The 16268-nt window shown below is 42.8% G+C and overlaps 1 protein-coding gene across 2 annotated transcripts in view; it reads left to right on the top strand.

The window, feature by feature from the left end:
• Positions 1-16268, top strand: part of ERBIN (erbb2 interacting protein) — a 3184408-nt gene that overhangs the window by 1734326 nt on the left and 1433814 nt on the right. For both annotated transcript variants that reach the window (XM_044063352.1, XM_044063353.1), the window contains exon 12: positions 14063-14135. In XM_044063352.1, the coding sequence (XP_043919287.1) occupies positions 14063-14135 (73 nt within the window). The remainder of the gene's footprint in view (positions 1-14062; positions 14136-16268) is intronic.

The raw sequence follows: 16268 nt of genomic DNA, 5'->3' as shown, positions 1-16268 counted from the left end.
TTATTTGCTTGCTTACACTGACTTTGCATTACTTTGCATGGCTTGCATATGTGGATAAGCCTTATTTATGTATTGCCTTCCTTTTGGGGGCACCTGACATCTGGGGCAAGAAAGACTGAAGAACATGGCGTTGGCTGTGTCTTATATACTCTGGCCTTCCTGACGTCAGAAGAGTAAGCGACGACAACCGGCGCCAGACCAAGACTTTGGAATTCGGCCGACCGAGGGACCGCCTGACGGCTGAAAACCCATCTGTGATTACTGCAGCTGTATCAGCACTCGAACATCTACATTTATGGTAGGTACAAAACTGTACTTTCTGGCTGGATGTCAGGCTACCCTTGGCAGCGGATCACTTTAGTGAAGAATATTGCAGCAGTGAAGAGAAGGACTTCTACTGTTATGGTAGGATTTTACAATACTGTACTTTCCTGCTACTGTCACTTATACATACATTACATGTCACAAAAATTTTATTTTCTAAAAGGATTACCTAATGTGTTACTCCTCTTTGTTTTCTGTTGAATAAATGCTCATTCGTGCACTAGTTGAACTCACAGAATGGCAGCACCACTACATCCAGCTAGTTGAAGTTTTCTTGGGAGCAGATGTGCATTTCTAAGTGAAGCCACTTATTTATTATTTTTTTTACCTAGGGAAATCTGACTGGGCCACAGTCAGTGGAGGTCTGGGGTGAAGAGTTTCAATAGTATAGAAGAAAATACAATGTATAAAACACAAAATGCAAAATACAAGGTACAAAAATGTGGATACTAATGCAGCAATCTACAGTTTAAAAAATCAGTTACAGGAGAAATCTTGTACCACAGATGGTATTATGTAGTAAGAGTCCTACAGCAGCTTGCTCCTCAGGTAGATTTATTTAGTTCACATTTCATGCCTGATTCTCCAGAACATAATTTCTGCTATGCTTTATTATGGATTGCTAGGATGATGGAATTTTGTTTTATTTATTTGTTTCATGTTATGTTATTGCAGATTGCCTGAATGCCATAGAGCATTCTTTTTTCGTTTTGCTCTGGGATATGTAATTACAGATTGATAGAGCACTGCATTTGTAATCTTTTGTGGTTTTCAGCCTCTCAGGTGATTGTGAGATTATCTGAACTACTTGATTGGTTGTGTTTAGTTGCAAGTGGAAATGCAGAAAGTGTGCATTTTTTTTTCTAGGTGGTATTTAATCTCATTTTTTTTCTTTCTACTAGCATTCTCAGTTAACACATTTGTTACCCCAGGATAAGGAACTTCTCTCTAAATTTACTGCCCTCATTCTTGGAGGTGAGAGTTGAGCTTCTAGCAGTAGCACCGTCAACCTGACATCTTGGAGGCAACTGTGATTTTCATAGCCCTACTGCCCTTCCTCCAGTAGGTTTATGTACTACTTATCAGATTGGGTGGGCTATGAGAAGTGACTTTGAGAACTTAACACATTCCTGCATTCAGAGTGTGGCACAACCAATCTGCTTTCACTCCTGCCCCCAGCCTTGGCTTTCCTTCCAAGCTCTGGCCTTCAACTAAGTCAGCAGAGGATTATTTGATAACCCCCTTTGGGTTGGGATTATCCCATCCTACTCGGGAAGCTTCTTAACCTACTGTATCTGTTCATTATTTCACTTCTTTTCTCTACTTCACCCTTTCTTAGATATATTCTAATTTGATTCTAAATTTTTATGTCTTTGTCTCCACCTTTTACCGTGTGGATTGTCTTGTTCACAAGTTACGGTTCTTGACAGGGTTACATATTTTCTTTCTTCTCTTCTTCCTCATCACCTGTCCAGTAACACCTTGCTGGACTTTGCTACATCTACAAAAGTGTCCTCCTTAAGCTTTCTCACAACTTCTGTAATTTATTCCCTGCCTTTCCTATAACTTTAGCAGTGAATTTATCCTGATAATTTTACTCGTATTTATTACACAGCCCATTATCTTCACTCAAGGAATTTTTTTTTGTTTCACTCTCCTCATTTTTCTGCCCCTTAGTTAATAGCTGTAGTACAGTGAATACCATATCATAAAATGTTAAGAACTTAGTGAGCTCTTCACAAGTTTCTATTCAGTGAAATATGTTTCAGAATCAAACCACCCTGTTATTTTTGCATTCATGAAATCCTGGCATAAACCAGGAAATATCTTCCCTAGTACAGAACATTTACAAGGATGTAAAGAATACGAGCCGCTCACAGGTTCGAGATTCAACAATATAAAGAAAGTGGAAAGTGACATACATGTACACGTATAGCGAGCACTCACATATTTGGGTAAGAGGCAGTAGGGGAGCCGGAGGCCAGCCCACATCTGATGACGTCTTTTTAAACAAAAACGTAATATTGGAGGCATTAACGTTTTTTGTTGATTTGTTCGTGATTACAGTATTCACTTTTAGATTAATGCATTTTACCTGACGTCTTCCTGTCGCTTTATTATTTCACAAGACCTGGGTACCTTTTGTGTTTACTAGCTGATTTTTGGTACCTTTTGGATACGCTTATGGAACAATTTAACCGTGCCTTAGTTCCTCCTCCCCTGTACCTAGGAAAAGAAAACCTAAGAAGGAGCCCTTGCCAACATAATGGCCTTGGTTAGTGCTTCAGCTGCTGGTGAATGAATCTACAGTGGCCAATACTAGTTTCTCAGGCCATTCACATCCTTTCCTGGAGCCTTCTGATATAGCCACTTTAACCACCGTGGACTAGGTTTAGCCACATCCTTTGCATCTGTTCACTGTCCTTAGTGGGCATGGGAGAGAGACTTTCTTCAGTCATGGAAGTTTCAACAGGGAGCGTTTCCGTATAGTAAGGAGAAGCGACCTCCATGTGTCGGTCCCCTTCTAGAGATCCCCCTAGAAAGAAGAAACAAAAAGTTTAGCATTTATCATCATCTATGACATTTCCTGTTCATAAGGAACAGTTTATTTCTTTGTATAAAACATTACTGTAGGCTTTAAAACCTGTTGAAAATTACCTGAATATTTGTGAAGAAATACATCAGCTTCCTTAGTTTCTGAAGTGTCCCTGTTAGATGAAGATGCTGAGTGAAGGACAGCCACTGTCATTCCTTTACACAAAGGTGGAGCGTCCACTGATCCGGGAAATTATAGACCCATCAGCCTAACTAGCCTGATCTGCAAGGCCATGGAACAGATTATCATGGACCTCATTAACAAGGACATAGTCAACCTCCAAACACTCGATCCCACACAGTTTGGCTTCATCAAGGGGAGGTCATTTCTGTTAAATTTGGTCGATTTTTTTTGAGACACTCACCAAAGCCATGGATGAGGGAAGACCATGCAGACTGGCTACCTTGATCTGGCTAAAGTCTTCGACACTATTTCCCACTCAGGCATAACAGATAAACTCTCTCAGCTAGGCATCAATCCGTATGCTACCAGATGGGTAGCCAACTGGCTCAGTGATGGAATGCACCTAGTCAAAATAGAGGAAGCCACCTCAAGCAGTAGACCCATATCGAGTGGCGTACCCCAGGGTTCGGTCTTAGGGCCTCTGTTATTTGGGGATATACTTTTCTGAGGCACAGGCCAAAACCAGTGGGCTATGGCTGACCAAGTTTGTACATGACTGCAAGTTGGGATCTGTCATCAATTAACCTAGTGACGTGGACATCCTCCTTGAGGGTCTCACCCAAATGACTGGTGCCAGACACATGTCTTCAAGCTGAATACAAAGCAAATGCATCATCTTGCCCTTTGGGGAAATAGATGTCCCCACAAATTATCACATTAATAATGTTCTAAGCGGGCAGTCAGTCGTGAGGGATTTGGGCACCCGGATTGGTAGCAGCCTGACTTTTGATCACCATGTTGCTTCCATTGTACAGAAAGCTTTCTAAATGGTCCCTCATAAGTAAGATATCTTATCCAGGGACAAAGGAGGTCATAACATCCCTGTATTCTTCCCTTATAAGGCCTATTATTGAGTACAACGTCCCATTCGGCGTGTACCTCGCAAAGCACATACAGCAGCTGGAGAGACCACAGAGGTTCCTCACCAGGAGAAGCCAGGGCCTCAAAAATCTACCATACACAGATATGCTAAAAGCCCTATCCCTCTACTGTGTTTCATACAGACTCCTCAGAGTTGACCTCTGTTTGGCATACAAGGTGATCTTGGACCCCGCCTTGATGGGACTGCTGCATATTCGCAAGTCAAGCTCCACTCGATTAACCCACACACACAGCCTCAACCTGGTCTGTGACAGTAGGACTTGCTGGCGGGACAAACTTGTGTCCTAGAGACTCCCCCATTTATGGAATAGACTCTCCACGTCAAGCACAGTACCTCTTTACCCCTTTTTAAGCGCAGTCCAGATAACTGGATAGGAAATAGAAAATGCATCCCTGGCATTCCACCCATATCCCTGCTGGAAAGGGGCATTGAGTGCTGTTTTGTCTATGCATGGGCTAAACTCTTGGCTAGGCTTATAAGGACCTCAGAGCCAATAGCCTAGCAACTTCCTATGATCCTATGGTAGGGACAGGGCAGTACATTGTCCATTGTATCTGCCCCATACCCCAGAATCTGAATCTGAGCAAGTGTTTCCTCAAAATCTCCTTTGGAAAAATTTTCTTTTTCTGAAACTGTTTCTAGAATATTTCAGTGGGAGCAAGTTGAAATTCTCTCATTTGGGGGGAATATTATTATGCTGCTTAAATTGATATTCCACTAACCACCCTTGTGCTTCCTGTTTGCAAACATTGGAAGATGGTTTTGATGTAGTCTACAATATGTCTGACCGTCAGCCTGCAGTCCATAAAAATCCTGATAGATTTTATAAAATATCAGTCCTTTCTCTTCCCAGATTTGACCCTGCATCTGTTTCTATTTCTAGTCCAGCTGCTAATAAATTTATTGTTAATTCATCTCCTTCCCCTACATATAAAGATAGGAAAACTTTTGAAAGATTTGGCAAGAGAACTTATTCATGTTCATCGTGCATACAGCTGCAGTAATCACAGATGGGTTTTCAGCCGTCAGGCAGTCCCTCGGTCGGCCGAATTCCAAAGTCTTGGTCCGGCGTCGGTTGTCGTCGCTTACTCTTCTGACGTCAGGAAGGCCAGAGTATATAAGACACAGCCGACGCCATGTTCTTCAGTCTTTTTTGCCACGTGGTGCCCGAAGCAGAAGCAGTTCGCAAGTGCCGGTCGGCCAGCTCCTGAATTACGAAAATATTTGGAACCGAAGTCTTCATTAAAGCTAAGTACCCCATTGGGGAAACTTTTCTTGCCTCAGACCGATGTCAGAAAAAGTTAATAATTGTATTTCTTGTGGGAAGCAAATACCGCATAAGGATTTCCATTCCCTTTGCATACCTTGTTTGGGCCCAGACCACGACGCCTCGGCTGTCGCTGAGCTACTTTCAATAAACGCACTATCAAGCGTCGGTGAGTTCGCCCAACACTATTTTGGTAAAGCTTTTGACTATAAAATGTCGTCGGACACTCCGACTACCGTTTTATCCAAAAAACGCAAGGAAAAGGACCGACACGCGAGGCCCGCGGTCTCCGCTGACACCATGCCGAAACAGGCTCCACGTGGTCTGGTTCTCAGCAAGACGCCTTTGCAGTCCCTGACTACCGACGACACTCCTTTGGCGGTGTCTTCTGTACCCGAGACCGCTGGGTCCTCGCCCTTCCCCCACTACATCCAGCCTACTAATGTGGACAGGTCCACCTCCACCCATGGGTGTATTTAGGCCTTCTTCTTTTTTTTATTAAGGCCTTTACTAAATCCAAAGCAGCAGGCATCAAAAACTAGGCCTGCTGCTCAAGGCATCTCCTGGACGCATGCCTAAGAAACACATGCTTAAATGGCTGAGGATCTAATTACTCTTATCAGAGGTTCTCAGCCCCTCCTGACAAGAGACCCAGAGTGGAGGGATCCATTTTATCAGAACATTCTGATGCAGAGGTACACCATTCCTTCTGTATGAACATTTCCATTGGGAAGGCCAAGACTTTTCAGATTCCAAGAAAAGACTTTACCTCAGCACAGACCTCTGGCTATACCCCCTGTTTTGAGGTACTGGGATGATCTGCTTGTCTTAACCCTGATTCTCTACCAGTAAAGCCTGATAGATATAGAATCCACTTCCTGCAGAAAGGGAATCTAGATCTTTAGAAAGGTGGGGTAAGAAGGTATATAACCATGCCATGAGGGCCTTAAACTGTCAGTTTATGATGATAAATATCAACAGTTTCTGTTATCACAATTAAAACAAAATGTCTCAACCTGAACAACCAGATTTAAAAGAGTTACAGGATATGTTGCATAGTGCAGAGCAAGTGGGTAAACACACCTTACAATTATGATGCCCTAGAATCCTCCAGCTACAGGATCAGTGATTCGCAGGACATGCCTGCTTTAGGGGAACAAAAATTTGCCTGATCAAGCTAAACTAAACTTTTGATGTTCCAAAAAAAAAAATGTACTTTTTTACTAATGCTGCGGACATACTACGGAAAATGGAAGAAAAAGCCAAATCTATGCAAACTGTCAAAGCTTTCTTACAGCTTCAGCCACCACGTTTTAGCAGGAATTGGCCTTCAAAAAACTGGTCCTTTCCAGCCACTGACAAGCCCCAAAGAGGTAGATACAGACTCACAAGGGGCAGAGGACACTCACAAGGATCATATAGAGACAGACAATGGCAATCTCCGGCACCAGCAGGTGGTGAAGACAGTGCACAACAATACAGGAAGAAACAATGACTCCCTCATTTCCATGCCAAGCAAGTCTCAGCTGGCAGCACCTTTGGGAGGGAAACTAGCATTATTTGCAAGCAATTGGCATATTGTCACAACAGACAAATGGATACTGGACATTATAAACAGAGGCTACAAATTTCAATTTCACACTCTTCCAAAAATGAGAGGCATGCCAAACCTGCCACAAAATCAAAGGGCAGAGGCACAACTGCAAATTTCAAAGCTCCTAAACATGAGAGCTATACAAAAGGTACCTACACACCAACAAGGTCAAGGTTTTTATTCAAGACTCTTTCTGGTACCAAGAAAAGGAACCGACTGGAGACCCATTCTGGACTTATCCATCCTAAACACATTTCTGCTCGTACCAAAATTCAAGATGCTCACATTACAGCAACTTCTTCCCATGCTGGGCAAGGAGTTTTGGCTGGTAACATTGGACCTCAAGGAGGCATACCTGCATGTCCCAATCAGACAAAGCTGCAGAAGATACCTCAGATTTCTTGCAGGTTCAATCCACTATCAATTCTCTGCATTGCCCTTTGGCTTATCTACTGCCCAGAGTATTCACAAAGTGCCTGGCATCAGTGATTGCCTTTGCAGACTTCAAGGGATACAAATTTACCCTTATCTGGACGACTGCCTGATCCAAGCGGACAGCAAACACATACTACTGGAACATCTGGCATATGTGACACGGTTACTGCTTTCTCTGGGATACACCATCAACAAGGAGAAATCAAGGCTAACACCATCTCAGAAAATAACCTTCCTGGGTGCCAGCTTGGACACAAACACCCAGATGGCATATCTTACGCCAGAAAAACAAGGGCAATTATCTCAGTACTTCAAAACACTAGCAAAAAGTACCAGGCTTACTGCAAGGAAAATCCTGCAGGCTCTGGGATTCATGGCATCTTGCATTCTGCTAATCCCATGTACAAAGTTGCATATGAGGAAACTTCAATGGTACCTAAAAAATCTATGGTCTCAACACAGTCACAGTTTGGAAGCAATTATACCAATAATTCCATGTTTACAAAAGGAATTTCTATGGTGGGCCCAAGCATGTCAAGTAAACACAGGCCTTCCATTCTGCAAGCCTCAAGCAAAACAAGTCATAACCACAGACGCCTCAGATTACGCCTGGGGGGCGCACATGAAGGACAGGTGCATTCAGGGCAGATGGTCCCACAAGGAAAAGCACCTTCAATCAAAAAGAAATGCTAGCAGTAATAAATGCAATTACAGCTTTCAAGGTCTTCCTGCATCCAGGACAATTACTGATAAGAACAGACAACACCACAGTTATGTGGTACATAAACAAACAAGGAGGAACACATTCATACCCCTTGTGCAGACTAGCCATGACTCTTTGGAACTTGGCTCTGGAAATACAGATCGAACTTCAAGCACAGTACTTGCCAGGACTGGAAAACACACTGGCAGACACTCTGAGCAGGAATATGACAGATCCACACGAATGGAAGTTACATCCAAAGGTGTTTACGGAAATAATCGAAGCATGGGGGAGGCCAGACATAGATCTATTTGCCTCCCACAGGAACCATCAATTGAAAAAGTTTTGTTCAAGGACCTTCCATTCAAAGGCCTGGAAAGTGGACGCCCTTTCTTTCAGTTGGACAGCATGGACAGTTTATGCATTCCCACCTCTGCCTCTTCTGTCCAAGGTGCTTTTGAAAGCAAGAACAGACAAACCGAGGATGATACTGATTGCTCCAGATTGGCCAAGGCAACACTGGTATCCACTCCTGAGGAGCCTAACGCATACTCCTCCCTGGTCCCTGCCTCTAATACACCTTCTGCTGACTCAGAACAGCTACAAAACCCTTCACAGTCAGCTGAAAACACTCAACCTCGCTGCATGGAAAATTCCTTAACACCACAACAGACCCTACTCTCCAAGGAGGTGCAGGATGTCATTTTGGAGGCGAGAAGACCATCTACTAGAAAAGCTTACTCTGCAAAATGGAAGCGGTTTTGCTGTTGGAATGAGAAAAAAGGACAGGACCCCAGAAAATTGAACTTGCCTCAGGTTTTACAGTACTTAGCTGAACTGCTGAACAGTGGACTTTCATTTTCTTCCATTAAAATACATGCCTCAGCCATTTCTGAAGAATTCAACACGGATCCTCCCTTATTCTCTCACCCACTCTTACAACAGTTCCTCAGAGGGGCTAAGAATATAAGACCTCCAAGGAAGCAACCAATACCAGCCTGGGACCTTAATTACATACTAGAAAAATTAACATTGCCTCCCTTTGAACCTGCTGCCTCAACAGATCTGCAATATTTGTCCTGGAAAACAGCTTTCCTTCTGGCCATCACTTCAGCTCGTAGGGTTTCTGAACTACAGGCCCTCATGGCGGTGCAGCCCTTCCTCATCTTCCATCAGGATAGGGTTTCCCTTCGTACTAACCCATCTTTTATGCCAAAAGTGGTATCCAGGGTAGCCTTAAACCAAGCCATACACCTACCTACTTTTTATCCCAACCCTCAAAACAAAGGGGAAAGGCAGCTTCACTCTTTAGACATCCATAGGCAGCTACGTTACTACTTGGACAGAACAAAGTCCTTCAGGAAATCAGAACAACTTTTTGTGTCCTATGCCGTAGGGGCTCAAGGGAAACCAGTTACCAAACAGACCATTTCCAAGTGGATTGGCCACTGCATACGTTTTTGTTACTCCTATCATGGAAAATCTGTCCCTACTGGTATCAGATCTAACTCCACCAGGGCCACAGCCCCTCTACAGCCTTCCTCAGAGGCGTTCCTACTAAGGATATTTTGGAGGCAGCCACTTGGAGTTCTGTACATACCTTCACAAAACACTACCACCTACCCTTATATTCCAGAACAAGAGCAGGCTTTGCCACTGCTGTTTTGCAGGGCATTCTGGCTCATCCCAGTTCCTCATAGTACCTACCACCCTATGCATAGCTTTGGGACTCTACCCATCTGTGATTACTGCAGCTGTATGCACGATGAACATAGTACAGTTTTGTACCTACCATAAATGTAGATGTTCGAGTGCTAATACAGCTGCAGTACAGGTTTCCTCCCTCCTTCCCCACTTGGTAAAGGCATGGGGCCTAACAACCTCTTCATACCACCTGACTGGGTTATCCTGCTATGTTTTATTTGCTTGCTTACACTGATTTTGCATTACATTGCATTGCCTGCATATGTAAATAAGCCTTATTTATGTATTGCCTTCCTTTTGGGGGCACCTGACATCTGGGGCAAGAAAGACTGAAGAACATGGCGTCGGCTGTGTCTTATATACTCTGGCCTTACTGACGTCAGAAGAGTAAGCGATGACAACCGACGCCGGACCAAGAATTTGGAATTCGGCCGACCGAGGGACCGCCTGATGGCTGAAAACCCATCCGTGATTACTGCAGCTGTATTAGCACTCGAACATCTACATTTATGGTAGGTACAAAACTGTACTTTCAGGCTGGTGAGCTTGTCTATAATACCAGAATGGGGAATGGTGTTGAAGGCCTAAGTGAGGTCTAGGTAGGCTGTGTGTACCACCTTTCCCTCGTCTATAGCCTTGGTAACTCTCTCAAAGACATCCACCAGGTTTAGGAGGCATGATCTGCCTTAACAAAGCCGAACTGGGTAGGGTCCAGTGTTTGGAGGTTCCCAATGTCTCTGTTAAATGAGTTCCATGATGATGCCCTCCATAGCCTTGCAGACCAAGCTAGTCAGGCTTATAGGGCGATAGTTCCCGGGGTCTGTTGTGGCTCCACCTTTGTGGAGCAGAATAACCGTTGCTGTATGTGACTCTATGGGTATGTAGCCTGTGGAGAGGCTGAGTTTGAACAGTGTGTTTAGGTGAGGGGTTAGTTCATCTTTGAGCTCGTGTAGGACGCAGCCTGGGACACCGTCCGGTCCCATTGATGCTGTGTTTTTGGCTTTGGAGAGAGCTGTTTTAACCTGAGTGTCTGTGATTTCAGGGACTCTACTTTCTTCTGGTATCTTTATGGGCCCTTTTGAGGGTGAGAGGGGGGTGAAGTTTGCGCTGAACCTGTTTTCCAGGATGTTGGCGATATTGGTCGATTCAGTGCATTTTGTGCCATTCAGCACAAAGTCTGAGCAGATCTGAGCATTTCCACTTAGATTCTTGACTTAGCTAAAGAATGCCTTGTGGTTATCTTTGGAGTCCTTGGCAATTTTTCTTTCGAAGCTCGCCTTGGATGATTTTATGAGGGATCGTAGTTTCTTGCTGATAGTGATCAGGGATGTTTTCCCTTCTTGGGATTTTACTCTTTTTTGGTACTAGTTTCCTCCTCCTATTGTATAGCTTGTTTATGGCAGAAGTCCACCAGACTGGTTTCCTTTTCTTGGAGGAGTGAGTCTTGGTTTTGCTTGGGATAGCATGATCCATGCATTCTTGTAGGTGCCCGTAGAATGCATTAGTAAAGGATTTTGCAGCTTGGACAGCGTTATCCTTCAGCATGGCGGCTTTGAAACTTTCCACCTCGGTCTTAAGTAACATGAAGTTTGCTTTTGAAAAGTTTTCACGGTGGTTTTCTTGTCCGGGGGTGGGGGCGGAATGTAAATATCCAAAGTGATTTGTTTATGGTCAGATCTAACAAGCGAGGGGTTGACTTCTGGTGTAGAACACTGGTCGCACATGTTGGTGATGACCAGGTCCAGTATGTTGTCACTTCTGGTGGGAGTGTTCACCAGTTGAACCAGGGCATTTGAGTTTATAAATTCTAGGAAATGTTGGGCAAGGGAGTTAGTTATTTAGTAGTTCTCCCATTTAATGTTTGGGTAATTGAAATCACCCATTATTAGAGTGTTTGGTAAGACCTTTATGTTTCCCAGTGTTTCCAGAAATGCGGAATGGTGGTTGATCTGTAGCAAGCTACAATTTGAATTGCAGTTCTGCCCGTTGTTAGTTGCACGTGGATGATCTCGGAAGCATCGTGCTGTGCCACTAACCTGGAGGTGTGGGTATTCTTGATGAATATGGATATGCCCCCCCTTTTGTATTTCGGTTTGGGTTCTGTGGCCAAAATGTATGGTATGAGTTGTAGACTGGTAGTGCTGGGGTGCTCTCTGGAGCCTTAAACCAGGTTTCGGTTACTGCACATATATAGATTTTCTCCATACTGAGGAGTGCCTCGAATGCGTGCATTTTGAGGTTTAGACTTCTGGCATTGAGTAGCATTACCCTCAGTTTTTTGTTACTTGTGCTGTTTATGGCGGTGGGTTTGTCTTTTGAGCCTTGCCTAAAGAAGACGCTATGGTGGTGGCAAGAGCCTTGGCCAGTATTTGAAAGCCTAAGGGTGACAGATGCAAGCCTAAGGGTGACAGTTGCAAGCTGTCTCTAGCGAAGCAGCGTAGCTTGTCGAGCATGTCATCCCAGGCGGACAGACACTGGATCCCCTTTGAATGACACCAGAAACTTAGCCAGTTGTTGAAATCGAGAATTTTTTCTTTATACCTTGGTATCATTCTTGGTGAGGGCAGGATGCTGGTCAGGGTCATACCGGCCTGGGCTTCATGATCAGAGAGCTCTTCCATGTCTTTTTTCATGTAGTCCGGGGAGGTACGGCTCGGGTCATTCACACCAACATGGACAATGACAGAGTCATATTTGTACTTGTTCTTGGGTGACCTGAGTGCTTGTGTTTTGTGGCGGATCCTGGCACCCGACAGGCAGCTAACATTATGTAGTTCTTAATACTACTTTCATGCTTTCAGTTATGTGCTATATTATGCTGCTATATACGGTTTAATTGTGCTGCTGTGACATGTATATGTGCTATTACATGTTACTCACTAAAACTATTCTTAAGCAATCCATGGCAAAAGAATTCTGATTTCTTACACCCATAATATCTGATTATGTATCCTGCTAACATCAGTGAAGTCAGTTGTGGTTCTTTCTTTTAAGATGCACCCATAGGTGGTTGAATAGATGCAACCAATACAGCTGGAAAACAGTTCAATGCAAAATTGGCCAGTTGCAAGTCTCTCGACTTTGTATATAAACAGTGTTGATATTTTTGCGTAATATGATAGCTGTATGGTCAGGTCCACCACTCTACCTTTTTGGTCACTGCTGTGCTAGTGGCTGATGGCAGCAACTGCATGCTGTTCTCAGAGCCAGGTTGCTGACTTCATAGACTGACGTATTGCCTCTGTACCAGTGGATCAACAGTTCACATGCCCTGAGTTTTTTTTAAGTGCTTAGTTTAATATAAAACAAGAGTTTTGCAATATTTGCTGTTTTTCTTATTAACTAAGTAATACAATAGCAGTCTTTCCATTTATCTGACTAACTGTACCATTTTCAAATTAGTCATATCAAGGGGGTAGTTTGGAAAACTTTGCAGTTAGTATTCAGAAGATGTTGGAAAAAGTGCAACTTTAAATGCAAACTTTTCTGATTGCTTATTTTAGAATTCATTGTGAAGTGTGCTCCTTTACATTCTTAGTGACATCTTCAGACATTTTCCTACTAGTGAGCAGCAGCAGCTTTTTGTACTGTGGCCAGCCATCCTGTACTGACTGAAAGTTTAAATCTTAAACAGGACTGTAGTTTCCAATCAGAATCACTGCTAAGGAATAATTTATGCAAATACTGTAAATGTGCACTGTCTTGTTTAAATTATTGTAAGTCTCTGTATATGCAGTATATTCTTGTGCTGACCCCAAGCTGTACTTGAAAATAGTCCAATGGGATCAGTGCTCTACCCTGATGATCAAATGTACAAATGGCTGATATGGGAAGAGGCAAAAGTGTGGTACTGCTGTAGTATGTATTTTTTAAGACATGAATATAGAGGGAAACCAGTATAATTTGCACTTAGTTAATATTTTCAAAAATGTGTGCCTTTCGTAAGTAGAAGTTGTGGCTTTTGCTTTATAATTGTGTGAATGCTTACTTCTTTCTTTATTACCCTTGAACCAGTATTGTGAAAGGGTTTCTGCCTCTGTGAGGCTTACCTGGCTAACAAAGGTGAAATAAACTAATAAGGTTTTACCTGATCTATCTGCCTTAGGTCGACTTTGATGGCTATTGCTTGATGAACCTGCCATTAAAGGCCCAGTAATATAATTATATAAAATTTAGATTTTTTTTGACAGATAAGGACCACTTGCTTTTTCCCTACTGATAAAATACAATGCTTATCCAAGATACTCATTACCTAATACCTGAATCTGTTACTTAAGTGGTCATGAATTATGTACAGACTGTTCTTTTGGTTGCTATTTTGTTTTCCTCTCTCATGATTAAGTTCTTAGAAGATCACTTTTCCTGTTTTACAGGTTCCCTCAAGAAGCTTACTACACTCAAAATTGATGAAAACCAGTTGATGTATTTGCCAGAATCTATAGGAGGGTAAGTTACTGGGCTTTTTACATGGATTCAGAGTCTAATGATGATTCTTGGCATTGATTGAGACAGCAAGTAACAGAACTACCTGTTGACTTGGCGTGAATCCACATTTAATGATTGGTGCTATTTTTTATGAAAGTAATTTCGAATAGTAGGTAGAGCCGTCCATTCCAAATTTACAGGTGTGGTATACTCTCCATACATTGACGTGGTATATATGTCAGTTGTGTGACATCTGATCTTCCTTTTTGCTGGTAATATCATGACCTTACATTAAAAGGCTTTCCACACTGGGTAACAGCTGATGCCTTCCAGCAACTCCATTCTCAGCATAATTCAAGATGTCTAGCTTCTACATCTGGAGTATGTGTGTCCCTTCTAGCTCATGCCATGGGATCTTTCTAAACTGTCAAGATTTTTTTGCAGAATGTCCATATTTGTGCCTCATATTGTTGGCTTGTTTTGCATAACATGTGTTTTTATGCCAAATTGTTGAGGATTGAAGTCATTAATTAATGACAAGACATTTGAGTCTCAGACTTCATATCCTGCAGAAAATGCATGCTAAAGTAAAACCTGTTGTTCTAGCAACTTTCTAATCTGTACCTGATTTAGGGCTTTGTCCCGACAATATGTTTGGCCTTGTCCAGATTTCTTGACTGTTTAGAAGTGCCACACTTCAGAGTTTATTCTTTCTTGTGCTTCTTAGGAAAGTTTGCATGTTTAATTCCAAAAACACCAAGTAGTCGCAATTTGTATACAGTCATCAAGTCGCCTGCCAGAATGAGCACAGGAGCTTGCATTTACTGCTTGTGGAAGGACCAGAAAATTCATGTTCATCCTTAAATGACAGAAATTCAAGCCAGGTTGTTATAGGCAGAGGGAGTACTTGTCTGCATTTGTTAGAGGGTAACCAGATGGCTGTGTGGAGGGAAATGGCAGTTCATGTAGGATTAAGAAGCTGTTAAAGATCTGTTTCTTGTGGTTCAGTGGTGCAAGGTTTAATTCCATCAGCCTCCATTGCCTAACGTAGTGGCTCAGAGCAAGTCACTTAACCAAACGTTGCTCCATGGACATCAGTGGTCTACCCCAGAAAATAATAAAAATAAAATAAAAAGTCAACTTAAGGTACTGGCAAGAAGAACATATGTGCAGTCCTAGGCAGGAGCTTGTATAAAAAGGAGGAGGCCAGGTAGCTGCCAAAGTTGCCTTTGGCTTTACAACATCACCACCTTCTTGTCTTCTAGATCCTAATAAGCCTCCAGGTTGTGTCTTCACTAGCAAATGATTAAACTTGCAGTCTTCATATACCAATGTTCGAGAGACTGGCAAGAAATGTGCTTTGCAAGAAGCCACTGTCGAGAGTGAGTACAATGTTTTTAGAACTGCCTCTTTTGCACTTAAAGCCATGGCCAGTTGTCTCACAATGAGAAGGCCCCTAAGTTACCTGCTGTTAGCTCAGATGTTGAACACAGGCTTTGAGATTCTACAGTCTTCACCTGTTCCATGGTTGAAGGCTCATTAGTGAGGGTTAAGCTTGCTCTTACAGGCTTTCTCATGATTAGTAGAAATTCAGTGATGACCCCCCCCCCCCGCCCCAGTACAAGTATAATTGTAGATTTTTTTTTAAATACACTTAAATCCTTAACATTTGAAATTGTACAAAATGTAAAATGTATAGATTCAGAAAAAGAATGGCAAAAATAATAAAAGTGATTACTAGGAGCCACTTATAATCCTATCCTGTAGCATCTGTATTCACCAACGTGCTACTATCGCCATGCTTTTCTAATATCATAACCATGGAATCCATTTGCTAACATAAATTGCCCTTTTTCTTCCTGACACAAACTTTGATCATCATCATCAGCCCCCTTTTCCCCATTTTTCTACATGGGGTTGGGGTTTCGTGTTAGCTGTCGCCAATGCTCTCGATTCAGTGCCACACTCCTGCCTTCTTCAGCGCTCATGCCTGACTGTCACAGATCTTCCTTCACACAATCCATCCACCTCTTTGCTGGATGTCCTCGCTTCCTCTTACCTTCTTCCTGTCTGTCCCATATCTTCCTCACCAGATTGTCTTCTGCTTTTCTACACGTGCCCAAACCACTGTAATCTGTTCTCTCTGATTTTTTT

The sequence above is a fragment of the Protopterus annectens genome, chromosome 2.part1 (assembly GCF_019279795.1).
Source record: "Protopterus annectens isolate FY-2018-M chromosome 2.part1, PAN1.0, whole genome shotgun sequence".
NCBI lineage: Eukaryota > Metazoa > Chordata > Ceratodontiformes > Protopteridae > Protopterus > Protopterus annectens.
The sequence above is the reverse complement of the archived record's forward strand: the minus strand, read 5'-3'. Positions and strand labels throughout refer to the sequence as shown.